A 16,879-nucleotide genomic window follows, 5' to 3' on the forward strand; every position below is an offset into this window, starting at 1 on the left:
AGGGTGGGGATGGGGTGAGCGAGAGGAGGGGCTGGGCTCGTGAAGAGTTGGGTAGGAAAGGGTTGTGAGAGGCGTGATACCGCCCACCTTTTCCTTTTTCCCCGTGACTTGTGCTCATGCCCTTCCCATCATCATCATATCATGTTCCCATCCATCCAATGCTCTTTGAGCCACCCTCCCTCTCCCTTGACTTAACCGCCCATGTGGGTGGGCCTGTTGCGATAAAGTAGTTGAGTAGGCAAACACAACTTGTCTCCCGTGGCCTTTGGCTTGGGTCCACATGGGGTAGAGCCTATCCTGCTATCTATCCTAGCGTGACATAGTCAAATTCATGAAGTCTATCCTGCTTACTGTTGCAAATGTGTTTTCTATGTCATATCGATACACAAGGTATTCCACTTTGATCTGCCTTAGTATTTGGCGTATGGCAATATACATATTGGGATTTCTGTTGCAAATAATTTAAGATCTTGCTTACAGCTGCAGAGGTTAAGCTGTTATTAAAGTCGTTAACTTGCCCGGCCTCTAGAGTTCACTTGAAAACCTCGAAAGATCATAAATGATATTTCAAATCGTACATCACCTGTGTTCAGTACTACGATGGATGAGGCTTCTCCCTTCGTCCTCAAAAGATTCGAGCTGCCCTCTTTTGCAGGAAGATTTGACAAAGGCCTCCACATACGAAAATATACCACTCACGGCTATGTGGCAAGATATTCAAGGAGCAGACTCGTGGAATGGTTTATTAGATCCCAATAATCCAGTATTGAAAACTGAGATTCTCAGATATGGTGATTTTGCAGAGTTGTGCTATGATGCGTTTGATAGTGAACTTTCCACCAATGATCTAGGTGGGTGTAAGTACAGCCTTGATAAATTGTTTGAAAGTTGTGAAAGGTCTGCTCATTCCGGAGCTTCCTGTAGTGCCGGCTATGAAGTGACCAAGTATTTGTACGCAGAAACTGATGCACTGGGTAGGTCAATAGAGCAATCTGTTTGGATTGGCTTTATTGCAGTCTGCACAGACGCTGAAGAGATACGAAGACTAGGGAGGCGAGATATTGTAGTAGCCTGGAGAGGAACTGAAACACGCCAAGAATGGATACAGAATGCTAGAGATATTTTAGTTCCTGCTCGATTATCTTTTAGTCGTTTCAAGCACAACGTTGTCGTAGCCGGATTTCCAACTACTCCTCTTTGAGCAGGAAAGTGCTGGGACACCGATTATCAAGTACAGCTAGTTTAAGCGATAAGGGTGTCCGAGTAGAGAAAGGATTTTTAAGCTGCTACATCTCTAAAGGAGAAGATTCAAGATGTGCCAGAGATACTGTTATTTTTGAGATTCTAAGACTGGTGGATAAATTCAAGGATAAAAGTTTGAGCGTAACTTTGACTGGACACAGCTTGGGAGCTGCCCTGGCAACGTTAAGTTCATATGACATAAAAAAGTGTCTCAACTCAAACTTTCCGGAACGGCCTTTACCTGTGACTACGTTTGCATTCGCGAGTCCGCGCGTAGGGAATAGAGCATTTGCCCTGCGAATGGAGGAGCTAGGAGTGAAAGTGTTGCGGTTGGTGAATAGGAGGGATGTTGTTCCCAAAGTTCCTGGATTTGTTTTCAACGAGAATTCGTGGCGATGGTTAACAAAACTGTTGGATGGGCTTCCCTGGACATATTTTCACGTGGGTGTAAAGATTGTTTTCGACAACAATGACATCCGCAATCTTGATCCTGCTTACGCCCACAATTTAGTGGTTTATCGTCGTCTGATTGAAGGCTATGTCGGAGTGGGTAGACCTTTCAAACCTTGGGGGCGGAAAGGGCCTGCTCCACTTGCTGTGGCCTATTAATTGAAGATCAGATTGATAAATCTGCACAAGAAAAAGGAAATGTAAGATGACTGACTGAAACAGAGCTTCCGTCCTTTATTATCACCATGACCTGCTTGTGAGCGAGTCAAGTGATCGGGACACTTGGTTAGATGACTCTGTCCAAATTAAACTCCTTCTCTATTGTTCTGATAGCTTTTGTAAGAGACCTAACGCTTATCTAGCAGACTTGTTAAGAATGTCGATTCCATCATAGACTTAGAGATGTCAAGGAACATCATTGTTGATTTGTTATTCATCCGATTTTATGATAACACTAAAATCCTAATAATATCATTTTAATGCGGGCTTGCTACACACCCTGAACAATTTGTTGATAATTTTCTTAAGTACATTTTACATCATCATATAGAGCACTATACTCTCATCTTTCAGGACAATTCTAGCCCGTTTGGGTTCTTTAATCTTTATTTAACTCCGGGATTTTTCTCTCGACGATGTTTGGAGTGATGAACAGAACTTTATACATTAAAGTGTTTCAAGTGAACGACCTTCCACAATTGTGTAAAAGTCCTCACGCTCGGAAGGCAGATACTTTAAACCAGGTAAAAGAATCAAAATTTGGAAGAAAAAATGAAAATTAAATTTACATATTCTTAATTATTAAACTTATGAAATTATATTTTTTAAAATATTTTTATATAATTCTATAAATTAAATAATTAATAAGGATATAACTGTACATCATAATAAGTATCAAACACTTATCTCATTATATATTTTACATTATTAAATTTTAAAAAATAAATTAAATATTTTATTAAATTTCAATTTTATTATTATTATGATTATAAAATAAATTAATGTATAACTTAAATATATATATACATTCAAAAACATATATTTATTTTATAATGGAAATTTACTATAAAAAATATTATCAATTAATATTATAATTTATCAATACCCAATAACCCAAACAATCATAAATTATCCTTAAAATCTCTGTTTAAAAATATACACTTTTATAAATATAGCTAAAATAGTTCTTTCTATGCAATTATGAAGTAATACAAAGCCTAAATAATTTCAATTTTTATGAATAGAGAATAAAAGTGGAAAAACTACTTCTACTTCACCACTTTTAACAAATCAAAAAGAATAATTCAATCCGTCTCGACAATAATCTCTATTTTTCTATTACAGTAATCATAAATTACTCATATTTTCTATCACTTACTATTTTTTTTCATTGAGTATATATAAAACCTATAAAAACATTATCATTCATTTTACTCTTACATTATTATTCTTAATTTAAAGAATAAACCATTCTTCTTCTTAATTTTTATCCACAATTATGATGTAATATAAAGCACAACTAATTTCAAACTTTTGTGGTTAAAGGATAAAAGATAAAGAAATCACTCATGCCCAACCACTTTTAACGCAAAAAAATAAATTAAATAAACCTTTGAAATGCTCTCTATTTTTGTATTACCGTAAGTCTAAATTATTCATATTCACCTACTACTTTTTTCAATTATCTCTCTAAAACATATAAAAACAGTATTTAACATGATTAGGTAACCTCCACAAAGGCACATTTTGTTTGAGCAATCATTATAGAAGTTTATGCAAGAGAGAAATATTATTTAACCATTTTACAAAGTCAATTTTAATAATTTATTTAGATAATGTAAAATATAATTATATGTAAATTTGGAAAAATTTAATATATAAATAAGATTTATGTTTTTTGGTGCAATATATAGCTTAGTGCGGAAGATGTTGTGATGTAGATTAGATTTAAAAATAGTAAAATAATAATTTAAATTAGCAAATTATAAATAATAACAAAAAAAAGTAATCTATGTTGACAACAATTAAAATTCTTCAATTAGCAGGTTAATTTTACATAGCTCTATACAGAAACATAAAATAACTGAAAGTAGACCAAATATTTTACTTTTTAGTATGAGGAATAAATACAATTTATTCACTATTTAATATGGAGATGGGTAAAAAATAAAAATTGCCTTTTACAATGAATCAGAGCAAATAGTATTATTGATATTATATGATGTGTAGTTCATTCTAAGTCTAGTTTACATAGGATATTGAAAACAAAAATACATTAATAATAAAAAATATTTTAGTGTCAACCAAAAGTGAAATATTTCAATGTCCATATTAAATAACATAATTTTATATCTACTCTCACATAAGGGAGAGATTTTTTTTTTGTTATTTTCACCTTGCTCATTTAACCAAATCATTGAACTGAACTATATTAAGTGTTTAGGCTTATTTCATTTATTCGCCACTTATTTAGCAGTGATGTCTTTCTATGTGAAAATATATTAATATTAACACTGTGTTTTTCGACCATCATTAGGAATGGAAAATTAATTATATCATAAAGCTCGTGGGACTACCATCTACCTTGCAACGTTGTGTCACGAGATTCATTTAAACACATTATGAGTTAATGCTGAATGGAGTAGCAATATTAACTTAGGTCTAGGATACGATGGATCTAAATAATCGAATTATCTAGAAAACAGTTACAATTGCCTGCCATCTCGCAACCTAGCTCTGCGACTCAGCTAGGGTTTGAGACCTGTGCAAGTTTTACCCCCTTGTCATCGACACTCCTCGTTTCCTCAACAAAATCTTTTCTTCCATAGATGAGAGCTTACGATTTCCGTGGTAACAATTTGGTGTGTGGAGTTTTGGAGAAGGCACGCACTAGGTCTCGACTCTAATCTTCAAGGTAATGAAAATATTCTCCTGCTTTAACGTTGCCAACATTTTTCTATTTATTTTCAATAATATATATAGGTTTCATTAACGAATCATGGATCCCTGTGTAGGATGCGAGCAAGGTGATTTCATCATCTGTGGTGTAATATTGTGGAGGAAATTCTAGGTGAATTTTCTTCTACAAGTATTTCTATGAATTGAATTTTTTACTGTCCTCGGTTATTAGTGGAGGTTTCGATTCCTAGAGTTTCTTGTGGGAAGCTCTTCAACCCAGCTCCGACCTAGGTAATTAACCTTAGGGTATGTTGTTGTCGATTACATCCATTCTCCTTCTCTTAGAGTCGTCGAACTGATGCTATAGTCCTAATGTGTATAACTCCTTCTGCGGGTAAGGTACCTTGGCTTATGGTGCTCCCTAGCTCATGGTATTATTCTTCTTCTTACGACTCCCTTTCCTGGTTATATTGATAAAGTCTCCATTGTCCTTCGTTATGGATTCCACGTGTAAACATGTATCTACGAGGGTCTCTATGCTCTCGATTTAAGAAATAATTACAGAGGTTCCCTATTCAGGGCTAAATATGATGGGAATTAATTTATCTTAAGGCTTGGCCATGACAGACCCTGTATTCTTCTAAGAGATATCTTAAATAAATATTGTATTTTTTCTATCTCTATTTTAAACATATAATGGAAGTTAGGGTCAAACCCTCATGTATTTATATTTAACTGTGTGATTGTCGTTAGAAGACCTTACTTCTAGCAGTGGTCTCACACCGTGTCTTTATGTTGTCATGAGTTGGTTATGCTCTTGGTGTTATAGTGGCAGCAATGAGGTTTGATCCTGGGTCTCCCGTGGATTAAACTTGATAGTTACCGATTCACCATGTAGTTAAAAAAAAAAAAAATATTATATTGGTTTTGCTCAATCTTCCATAAATATATTTGAGCATGCGGACATGTCTCTTTACATAGCCACTAAAAATTTCCATTGTTGTATTTATATAATTTGAATATCTTTGACTTAATTTATATGTTTGAATCATGGTTCTTTGCCCATGATGTTTCGTGACTGAAAATCCTAGGAATATAATGTACGTATTGGTATAGTTACTTAAATGTATGGTCGTTGCTCCTTCCGTGATTAATACCCTAACGGGTTAGTTTTTTAATTTATTTATTTCTTTCAATACTTGTCGTTCTTCTAGTTAGCATCTAGGGTTGGTAAAACTTTCCTTACTTTGGTTCATCTCTCTTTTGTTATTACTATTGTTACTAATTATTTTGAGGGTAAGAGCGGCTTGATAAATTTATGGGACCTGCTATTCACCCTTCTTCAATTCTTAGGCATATTTCCATCATAGAACCAAGATTTTTTTAAACAATTGGGCCCCTCTTCATTCTTAGTTACATGAAAATGACCAATCACATGTAGATACTGAAAATTTATAAGCATAGAACATCAAGTAAAACAAACCTTATGAACCATGTATTCAGCTATAGTTTCACTTGCAGGGAGTCTTTGATGGTTTATTTTCTTCTGTAAATTTATTCGATATATATATATGTATAGCACATTGTCTTATAGTTTACCGTTCTTGTTTAACCATTCAGAGTTTCCAACCTTAGTTCCTAACAAATTTACTTGTTAGATTAATTATTGTATTCTTGTAACAATGTGTAGATTCTTGCACTCCTTCACATGTACTCCATCTTACCAAAAATTTGACTTGGTTGTGCTTCCATGGTTTGAACACTAAATGAAAATATTTATGTGACTTGCTATAGCACAACATTCTTACTCTCGTCTTCAAAAAATAATGTTTTCCTATTTGGTTATTGGCTAGTTTGTTTTCTTATAATTTTATTGTATAATTGTTTTGGTAGTCTACATCCAAGAGATACTAGGGATTGTTCCGAGTATTTTTTTTACTTAAGTTTGCCTAGGAACTAACCCAAACTGCCTCTAAGAAGATTGTACCAGTCTCATGTACTCTAAGAATCTATTTTTCACTACTTTTAGTATTTCTATCGATCTCTTGCATAATATACTTCGCTCCCATCCCTGAACCCATACTCTTAATTTAAATACAATAGCTTGAATCTGCTTTTTAGTATGAATAAGTTTCAGTTTTGAGTCACACGTTTATTAAAATTGTATTAATAAATGACTTTCCTTGTTGAAAATGATTCCTAACATAATTAAAAATGTCAATAATACTTGATTATTCCATTTTTTATCTTACAGAGAGAGTTTAGAAACTATTTATATCAAATCACTGATTATAGTCAAAGAGTCCATATAATTCCATCCTCCATAATAACATTTATGTTATGAGAAAGAAAATAAAACAACATTTTAGAATACTTATATCTTATTGTTATACTGTCAAGTAATCCAACCGGGAGAAGGATCACTCCTCCCCACCAATGAGATTGGTCGTCACAACTAAACCTCCCCTAGAGCATTTTGATTTCTAGAGTAGCAGACGGAAAGTAACCTAAGAAGGTTAGTTATTTATCATCAATACCACCGAGTCAAGCTAAAAAATTATAGACCCTCAAGTTTGTCTCAGGGTTCCACTCGTTCTCACTCTAGCTCAAGAACACCCTAAATGGCATCGTCCTTCCTTTATTAAATAACATCTTGTTGTAGTTTCATAAGGTTTCAGCTTCGTACTCCCACTTAGACCTTTTCCAACTACGCACCAAGTATCCAACATTTCCTCAAGTGTTCTTTCCTCTCACCCTCTTGGACCCCTTGTCCCAACTGAGGTTATTTATCTCTAGGGATAGGAATAACTATCCTCTATCTATTTGGTAATTGAAAATTTTCATATAGGACCTTTTCTCGTGAATTCCAAGACTTTCCATAACTTTTATTTTATATAAAAATATAAAATTTAAATAAACTTCAAATATTTAAATTCCCAACGTAGGCTTTTCACATAGCCTACAATTTACCAAATCTTTGTGGCAACAGTAAATTAAATATTTACCTTTCAACGAGGGATGTTACATCTTTCACCCTCAAGCAAAACACTATCCTCGATGTTTCCCGGTCTTCAAAGTAAGCTAAAATATGCCTTGTTCTTAAAATATTTATTTCATCTTTTCAGGTAACCTCTCCTAACTAAATTTCTTCCACAACACTATAGGCAACAACTTTTTTCTATAACATAATATCTCTTTGATTATGAGTATGCAAGGCTCCACCAGGAATATTCCATCTAGTTCATCTTAGATTGATAATCATTATCATTAGGTCCATCTATCATTACTTTAGGAACACATACACATTCATTTCCATTTTATTAAATACATTGTTATTTACTATTTATATGTGCCACAAGGTCATTAGTATACATCATACCGCCACCATGGTTTGCAATCTGCACTATGTAAGGGCTATAAAACGCATTAAAAACTCATGAAAAATAACATTAAATCCTTCTTACTTACCCAATAGCTAATTCAATTGATAAGGATTGATTCCACTTAAAATCCAAATCATGGAAATACCAATTCTATTCGTAGTATATACCTAGGGGTGATAAAATCCAATAAATGGTTCACTGTTCTTTTCTTTTATGATAGATCACAGTTCGTATATTATCGTACTAGGTAATATTACTATACTTTTTATCTTATTTTCAAGTGCTACATATGTATTAGTTATGCAAGGAGTATGGTGTAGGATAACTTCCTCTTTCCTTTCCATGCTCAAGATGGCTACAAGGATGCTACTTTGTTCAAGTAAACTTAGTTATGCCCATCCTAAACCACTTTTATTTACATAGAATCAAGAGTCCATACTGAAAAATTCCTTCAAATTTGGCCTTTTTTTGCCGTGCATGGCAAGTTGATGATGGCTAGAAAGGGTTCATTTCCTGTTTATATCCGTGGGGTTCTTCCCTATGCACTCAACTCACAAAAACTAGGTTTAAGGTTTTTCCTTTCCATGGTTATAGATGCACCACCCAACCACAATCTCTTACTTTTTACTAGGATTTTCCATGTCATAATATCTTGCAATTCTAATAATTTATCCTAAGGGGCCCACCAATTTTTGCATATTTATATTTTCAATATCAATTTAGTAAATCTTTAGTTAGCTCTAACACCATTTTGTACCTCATACATCTCCTATTTCCATTGCCCCTTTTTTAAATTTACAACATATAGTTATGGAGACCACACTATCTCTATATATGTGAAAAAACTACTCATACCTCACCACTTTTAACAAATCAAAAAGAATAATTCAATCAGTCTTGACAGTAATCTCTATTTTTCTATTAATTGTAAATTACTCATATTTTTTAACACTTACTACTTTTTTTCATTGAGTATGTATACAACCTATGAAAACATTATCATTCATTTTACTTTTACATTATTATTCATAATTTAAAGAATAAACAATTCTTCTTCTTAATTTTTATTCACCTATGTAATTATGATGTAATATAAAGCGCAAATAATTTCAAACTTTTGTGATTAGAGGATAAAAGATAAAGAAATCATTGATGCCCAACCACTTTTAATAGAGGGCAAAAAAATTCGAGAAACCTTTGAAATGCTCTATATTTTTGTATTACCATAAGTCTAAATGATTCAATTTTTTTTGTGACCTACTACTTTTTCAATTATCTATCTAAAACATATAAGGCACAAATAATTTCAAACTTTTGTGATTAGAGGATAAAAGATAAAGAAATCACTTATGCCCAACCACTTTTAACAAAGGAAAAAAATCAAGAAACCTTTGAAATGCTCCCTATTTTTGTATTACCATAAGTCTAAATTATTCATATTTTTTTTTGTGACCTACTAATTTTTCAATTATCTATCTAAAACATATCAAAACATTATTTAACTTGGTTAAGTAACATGGAAAAAGGAACATTTTGTTTGAGCAATCATTATATAATTTTATACATGAGAGAAATATTATTTAACCATTTTACAAAGTCAACTCTAATAATTTATTTAAAATATAAAGTAAAATATAATTATATGTAAATTTTGAAAAATCTAATATATAAATAAGATTTATGTTCTTGGGTGTAATATATAGATTAGTGTGAGAGATGTTGTGAGGTAAATTACATTTAGAAATAGTAAAACAATAATTTAAATTAACAAATTAAAAATAATAACAAAAAAATAAGTTAAAGTTGACCACAATTAAAATACTTCAATTAGCAAGTTAATTTTATATAGCTTTATATAGAGATATGAAATAACTAAAAGTAGAACAAATATTTTACTTTTTAGTATGAGCAAGAAATGCAATTTATTCACTCTTTAATATGGAGATGGGTAAAAAAATAAATTACCTTTTACTATGAATCATAGGAAATAGTATTATTGTTATATTATGATGTGTAGTTCATTCTAAGTCTAGTTTACATTTGGTATTTAAATATATATATATTAAAAATAATAAATATTTTAGTGTCAACCATAAGTGAAATATTTCAACGTCCATATTGAATAACATAATTTTATATCTATTGTCACATACTAGATAGTAGAGATATTTTTTTGTTATTTTCACCTTGCTCATTTAATCCAATCATTGAACTGAGCTATATTAAGTGTTTAGGCTTATTTCATTTATTCTCCACTTATTTAGCACTAATGTCTTTCTATGTGAAAATGTATTAATATTAACATTGTGTTATTCTACCATCATTAGGAATGGAAAATTAATTATATTATAAAGTTCATGGGAGTACCATGTACCTTGCAACGTTGTCTCATGAGAACGAGTTAAATACATTATTATTTAGCATTGAATGGAGTACTAGCTTTAGCTTAGGTCTAGGATACGATGGATATGAGTAATCAAATTATCTAGAAATCGGTTACAATTTCCCACCATCCTGCATGGTTGGGTTGTTGGGATGCATAAATGATAAAGGGTCTTTGGCATTTCTCTCTCAATCAATGATGCACATTGATTAAGGGTATTTACAGGGTAACTACCCTCTACTCTCCCGCAATGTACAAGGTCCATTCGCCTTTGTATCTCTCCCTCAACCTAGCTCTACGACTCAACTGGTGTTTAAGATTTGTGTGGGTTTTACCCCCTTCTCATTGGCACTCCCCGTTTCCTCAATCAAATCTCTTCTTTCATAGCCGAGAGCATACAATTTCCTTGGTAACAATTTGGCCTGTGGAGTTTTCAAGAAGGAACCCACTAGATCTCGACTCTAACCTTCAAGGTAATGAAAATATTCTCCCACTTTAACATTCCCAACATTTGTCTATTTATTTTTAATAATATATATTGGTTTCATTAACAAATCATGGATCATTGTGTAAGGTGCCAGCATGTTGATTTCATCATATTTGGTCTAACATTGTGTAGGAAATTCCAAGCGAATTTTCTTCCAGAAGTATTTCTATCAATTGAATTTCTTTACTATCCTAGGTTATTAGTGGACGTTTCGACTCCTATGGTTTCTTGTGGGAATCTCTTCAACCCAGCTCTAACCTAGGCAATTAACCTTGGGTATGTTGTTGTCAACTCCCTCCATTCTCCTTCTCTTAGAGTGGTCGAAATGATTCTACAGTCCTAATGTATATAACTCCTCCTGTAGTTAAGGTGCCTTGGCTTATGGTGTTCCCTAGCTCATGGTATTATCATTCTGCTTACGACTCCGTTTCGGGGTTATATTGATAACATATCCACTCTCCCTTTTTATGCATTCTAGGTGCGAACATATATCCATGAGGTCTCTTTGCTATTGATTCAAGAAAGAATTACAGAGGTTCCCTATTCAGGGCTAAAGATGATGGGAATTAACTTATCTTAAGGTTATGCCATGACATACTCTTTATTCTTGTAATGTATATCTTAAATAATTATTGTATTTATTCTAGCTCTATTTTGGACATATAATGGAAGTTATGGTCAAACCCTCATGCATTTATATTTAAAAGTGTGATTGTCATTAGAAAACCTTACTTCTAGCAGTGGCCTCAGATCGTGTCTTTATTTTGTCACTAATATGCACTTGCAATATTATATTGGTTTTGCTCAATGCTCCATAAATATATTCGAGCATGTGGATATGTCTCTTTATGTAGCCACTAGAAATTTCCATTGTTGTTTTTATGGAATTTGAATATCTTTGACTTCATTTATATGTTTTAATTCCTGACTGAAAATCCTAGGAAAATAATGTATGTATTTATATGGTTACCTAAATGTATGGTCATTTCTTCTTTGGTGATTAATACCCTTTGGTGTTAGTTCTTTAATTAATTTATTTATTGTAATACTTGTCGTTCTTCTAGTTATCAACTAGGGTTGATACAAAATTCCTTATTTTGGTTCATCTCTCTTTTGTCATTACTATTGTTACTAATTATTTTCAAGGTAAGAGTGGCTTGATAAATTTATGGGACCTGCTATTCACCCTTCTGCAATTCTTAGGCATATTTCCATCATAGAACCAAGGTTGTTTTAAATAATTGGGCCCTTCTTCGTTCTTAGTTACACGAAATGACTGATCACATGTAAATACTCAAAATTTAAAGGCGTAGAACATAAAGTAAAACAAACCTTCTCAACCATGCTTTCAGCTATAGTTTCACTTGCAGGGAGTGTTTGATTGCTTATTTTCTTCTGTAAATTTATTACCTATTGTTGGGCAGCGGATCCCCCCATAGCATGTTTTTTGGGCTTGAAACCCGAATTTTGGTCAAGTGTATTGTAAAGACCCTGCGAAATGTGGGCGTGGAGTGTGAGAGTCTAGGGTTGTCCACCCTATGATAATGTAATTTAATGTAAAGTGTGTCGGCCTACCCATGGATTGTATAAATAGAGCGAGGCTCTAAGTGTAAAGTGAGTTTTTAAGTTTTTTGACAAGTAATAGAGAGATGCGAAGGCATTGTTAGAAGTTAGAATTGGATCTGAAGGTATTGGGTCGTAATGATAGGTAGAGGCTCCGCAGCTGAGTGTGCGGAAGCCTAGTAGAGTCCGTAGCTATGTGTGCGGACACCTATAGTTGAGTGCACAGGGCAGAGTTGGGATTGTACTTGGACAAAGAATTAATAAAAGATAAGTTGATTTGGAAATATTTTGTGTCTATGCTTCTGTTATATTTATGCATCTCTTTACAATTTTATGATTGTGCGCACTTGTTATCAATATTGAATGATTAATGAGAGTATTGGGCCCGCACAATTAAGTTAAGATCTATAATAATAGCACAGTAAGGATAAAGGCTCTAGATGACACATCTTCACGCTCTTTACACAGTTGTGCAGGAGCAGTTGTATAAGTTGCGAAGGAAAAATGGTTGCGTAGAGCAGCGCAAGCACATAGGTTCGGTTCGCGAACATCCTAGATTTCATCAAGACATCCCTAGGGTGTAGAAGCCTGGTTCCAGCACCCTCCCATACTACCTCGGGTGAGACCTCATTCTACGCACCGTGGACTGTTGCTGAAAGGGCCAGTAGTTTCGGGATTTGTTTGGCTAAATCACTTCTGAACCTGGGTCAGGCTCTAACAAGCCAACAAATGGTTCTGTTGCTGGGATAGGGATCTGCCTAAGGGATGCCTGATGTCGTGCCACTGGAACACAATAAAGAAGGAAATTGAAGAGTGGTTGGACAAGAAGATTCACGAGTTCATGACACAAGAAAACAGAACTCCGCAGGTATCTAAGAAAAGGTGGTTGGATCGCAACCTATATATGGAAATCCATGAGATCTTCTTCGCATATTTTCCTTCTGAACTGTATGAGTGGATCGCGACATTAGCCGACAGCTAGGGAAGGTGTCAGCTCGACCAACTGATAATGTGGACTCTGGAGTTAGTGTGGAGACTAGAGGCATTAGAAGATAAGATCGTGCGAGCTGTAGACCATTGGCTCGACCAGATAATAGGGGGATTTTATCACTAGGTTCATGGTAGACACAATCGTGAGCTACAGCAAAGCAGAACGACGTTTTCTCAAGGGACTGCGAGGTAAGTACATTAAATCTTTGAATACTTGGATTAAGATGTTGTTATGTGAAAAGCAGGTTATGTGAATACATTAATGTTTGGAACGACGTGGAGCGGAAAGATCTACAAAGGTAGCGAGGGATTAGGAAACAATCTCTTAATTTCACCTTCGTGAGAGAGCAAGGAAGAGATCGCTCAAGTCTCTCTGAGAAGTGTGGTCAGTTTGATAAGGCAACACATTACACAGTTACCACCCCCACCCACGCCACCACCCACTTCACCTTCCTCACCTCCATCTCCACCCACTCCACCTCCACAACCCCCGCAGTTCAACATGGCAAGCGCGATCAAGCTATCCATATTCAGAGGAGTAGGGAATGACGATCCAGACTAGTTCTAGTTCATGGTAAGAGCAGTGTAGGAAGCGCAAGGGGTCACAGATGACAACATTAAGAAGGCTACATTAGTGAGCATGCTGCAGGATCGTGCGTTGACATGGTATATCAAGCACTCTAATGATCACCCAAATGTAGGAATAACAGAGATCCAAAATGCGCTGAACAGAGAATTTAGCTGACCAAAACCAGAGACACAGTTAATCATCGAGTTTAAAGAGATTGCGATGCTTCCAGGCAAGACCCCATGGGATATGGATCAGTGACTGAGGAGTACGATCCACGAGGCTAATATAACACTCATGGATAAGCAACATCGCGCATGGTTTGTGGCATCTCTAACACCGCAACTGAGGACGACACTATCACAACATAAACTTTCTACTCAGACCGAAGCATTGGAAATGCCGATGAGATTGCATGAGACACCGATATAGGATTTGGGGTTGGTAGTTCAAAAATTCACGTGAAACTACAGAATCTCTGCCTGGAAATGCAAAGCTTGAAGCAGTATAGGGCATCGCGGCCAGAGGCACGCAAGGAAATATGGTGCATAAAATTCAAAGGCCAAAGCCATGACAAGGATCACTGTCTAGTATTCGCGAACTACTTGGCAGGAGGGGGGCCAATTTTGTTGAGACCGGAGGCATAGGTAGAGAGAAGTGTGACACCCACGTTATGTTGCATGATTTTCATATAGGAGGGAAACACACGACATATAATTGTCAATTGTTGCAGAAGTATACACAGACTCCCCAGCAATTGTTTTGTAATTTCTGCAGGTTGGTAGGCCATGACGAGCGCACTTTTCGCAGCTGCGAGTTAATTATGGATTGGACGCAAACCTATAGAATGCAAACATAAACGTGAGGCCTCAACCTAGTTGCGGGCATAGCGCACACCGGATTTCAGGGACGAGGTTGAGGATGAAGAGGAATGGGACTAGGAAGGGGCCACGGATAGTTAATTTGTTACAATTGTGGAGGACCAGGGCATTATGCCTATGATTGTACCAACCCAAACAGGACATCCTATTCGTACTGTGCTCAGTTTGATCATGAAATGATAGATTATCCTACGTTGATCGTACAGATGCATGAGAAAGGGGTACTCCAGCCTCCTCTGACTCTGAATATCCAAATGATGAGGTCTGAACCATGCGAAGAAGACCCAAATGTGAACATTGTGCTTAGAAGCGGTGCGACCACAGGGGAGGATAAGGGGAAGCAGCCCGAGGAAGAGACATGGGTTCGCAAGGCTCCTACAAAGTAACCTGAGTTTGACCTAGAATACGCAAAGGAGATGTTCATGGAAGCTAAGAAGAGCTTCATGGAGGCCTCTACATCAGGTAGTAAGGATCAACAAGAGCCAGGGATGGATCCTTCTATGCTTACTACATTTCAGGAGACTTGCATGAAGCTGCTGCGTGATAATAAGGTAGTTAAAGCACTACATGAATTGATCACCAGGTGCGCAGGGTCAGGAGAACTGCGCATAGTCTGGTAATTGGGGAAGCATACATTGTGCACTGGAAGGGAGATGAGGTTGACTACGTAGATTGGTGAGTATGAAATGGATCAGGTCATCCTAGACCTGGGATCGGATGCGAATGTGTTAATAAAGCAAACATGGGAACGCATGGTTAGGCCAACATTACAATGGCCCCCTATTCAATTATGAATGGCAAACTGGCAGAAGATTTTTCCCATGGGGAGGTTGCAAGGGGTAAAAATTGATATCAAAGGTGCGAGCACACATACGGACTTTGAAGTAATAGAGATTGTCGATGACAACAATCCTTATACCACGTTGTTATGAATAGACTGGGCCACTAATATGAATGGAGTTATCAACTGAAGAAGCAAAAGATGATATTTGAGAAATATTCCCTACCCATAGTAGTTCCGCTAGACACAGCCGAGGGAGTGCGATACACTAAAGCAGTGTGCGACAATGAAAGCAACAATGAGCTAGATTGTATTTACTAGATAAAGGCGTGAGACCAGGATCGGGTGAACCCGACTGTAGATGGAAGAATCTCACAGGAGTGCAATAGCTCCTATACTTCGGATTCAGACGGAGAAGTAGAACGCTAGCAAAATCAGTTGCATGAAGTGACAACTCTGAATTTCAACATGATGATTAGATCACTGCGTTGCATAACAACAGAGGCAAGGGAAATTTCAACAGATGATGGAGTAATAGCGGTGGATGAATTCCTAGAGAAATTTGAAAGTGAAGTACCAGAACAGCAGCGGTACGGTGTGCTAGAATGGGCACTGCGCACAACACGCTCAAGATGGTGGAGTACACATCAGAAGACCATTGGGAACTGGCATGAATGTAGAAGATGAATGCGCTTACTCTTTGGAAGGCCCCAACGTCAAATGAGAGCTGGGCAGAAGCAGCTTACACGCCCACCTGTGTCAATCGGTGCAGACGTGTGCTGTGCAAGCACATCGCAGACTAAGGATCGAATATTAGAGCTAGATGCGTAGCTGGAAAAGCGACGCACACCACAAATATTCCATGTCAGAGCATTCAAAAAGCTATGCGGAATCATGAACATAGTTCACCAGACGAGACGAATTGACTGGGACCTGCATATACCAGTGATTCGATGGACCTATAGGGCCATTAGAAAAAACCAGAGCGCAGAAATGGCCCCAACACTGATTGGAAGAGACAAAACCATAAGAGCAGAGAAGAATCCCCATACAACAGCTCCCACAGTTGGGACAGTACGCAAGGACCCAGTAAAGGAATTATGCAATTACGAGAAGCCATTCGGTGAGGGAACTTGAAACTTCACAAACTCGAAGAAGATTGGGTATGGCTAAGAAAGAAGAGCATAATATTGGATGAAGAAATCAACAAACTGGAAACTAAAGTCATGCAAGCATGCTATGCCGAGGAACTA

The 16,879-nt window shown here is 36.0% G+C and overlaps 1 protein-coding gene across 1 annotated transcript; it reads left to right on the forward strand.

Moving 5' to 3' along the window:
• The first annotated feature begins 604 nt into the window (after nt 1-604).
• Nucleotides 605-1,851, forward strand: LOC149143146 (phospholipase A1-Igamma1, chloroplastic-like). The gene is made up of 2 exons (XM_089451702.1): nt 605-1,063; nt 1,150-1,851. Exons 1-2 carry the CDS (start codon nt 605-607, stop codon nt 1,849-1,851), a joined length of 1,161 nt encoding a protein of 386 aa, XP_089307828.1.
• The last annotated feature ends 15,028 nt before the right edge of the window (nt 1,852-16,879 follow it).

Source organism: Pinus tabuliformis, chromosome X (assembly GCF_031772625.1).
Source record: "Pinus tabuliformis cultivar Carrire ecotype Pingquan chromosome X, CPIR1, whole genome shotgun sequence".
Lineage (NCBI taxonomy): Eukaryota > Viridiplantae > Streptophyta > Pinopsida > Pinales > Pinaceae > Pinus > Pinus tabuliformis.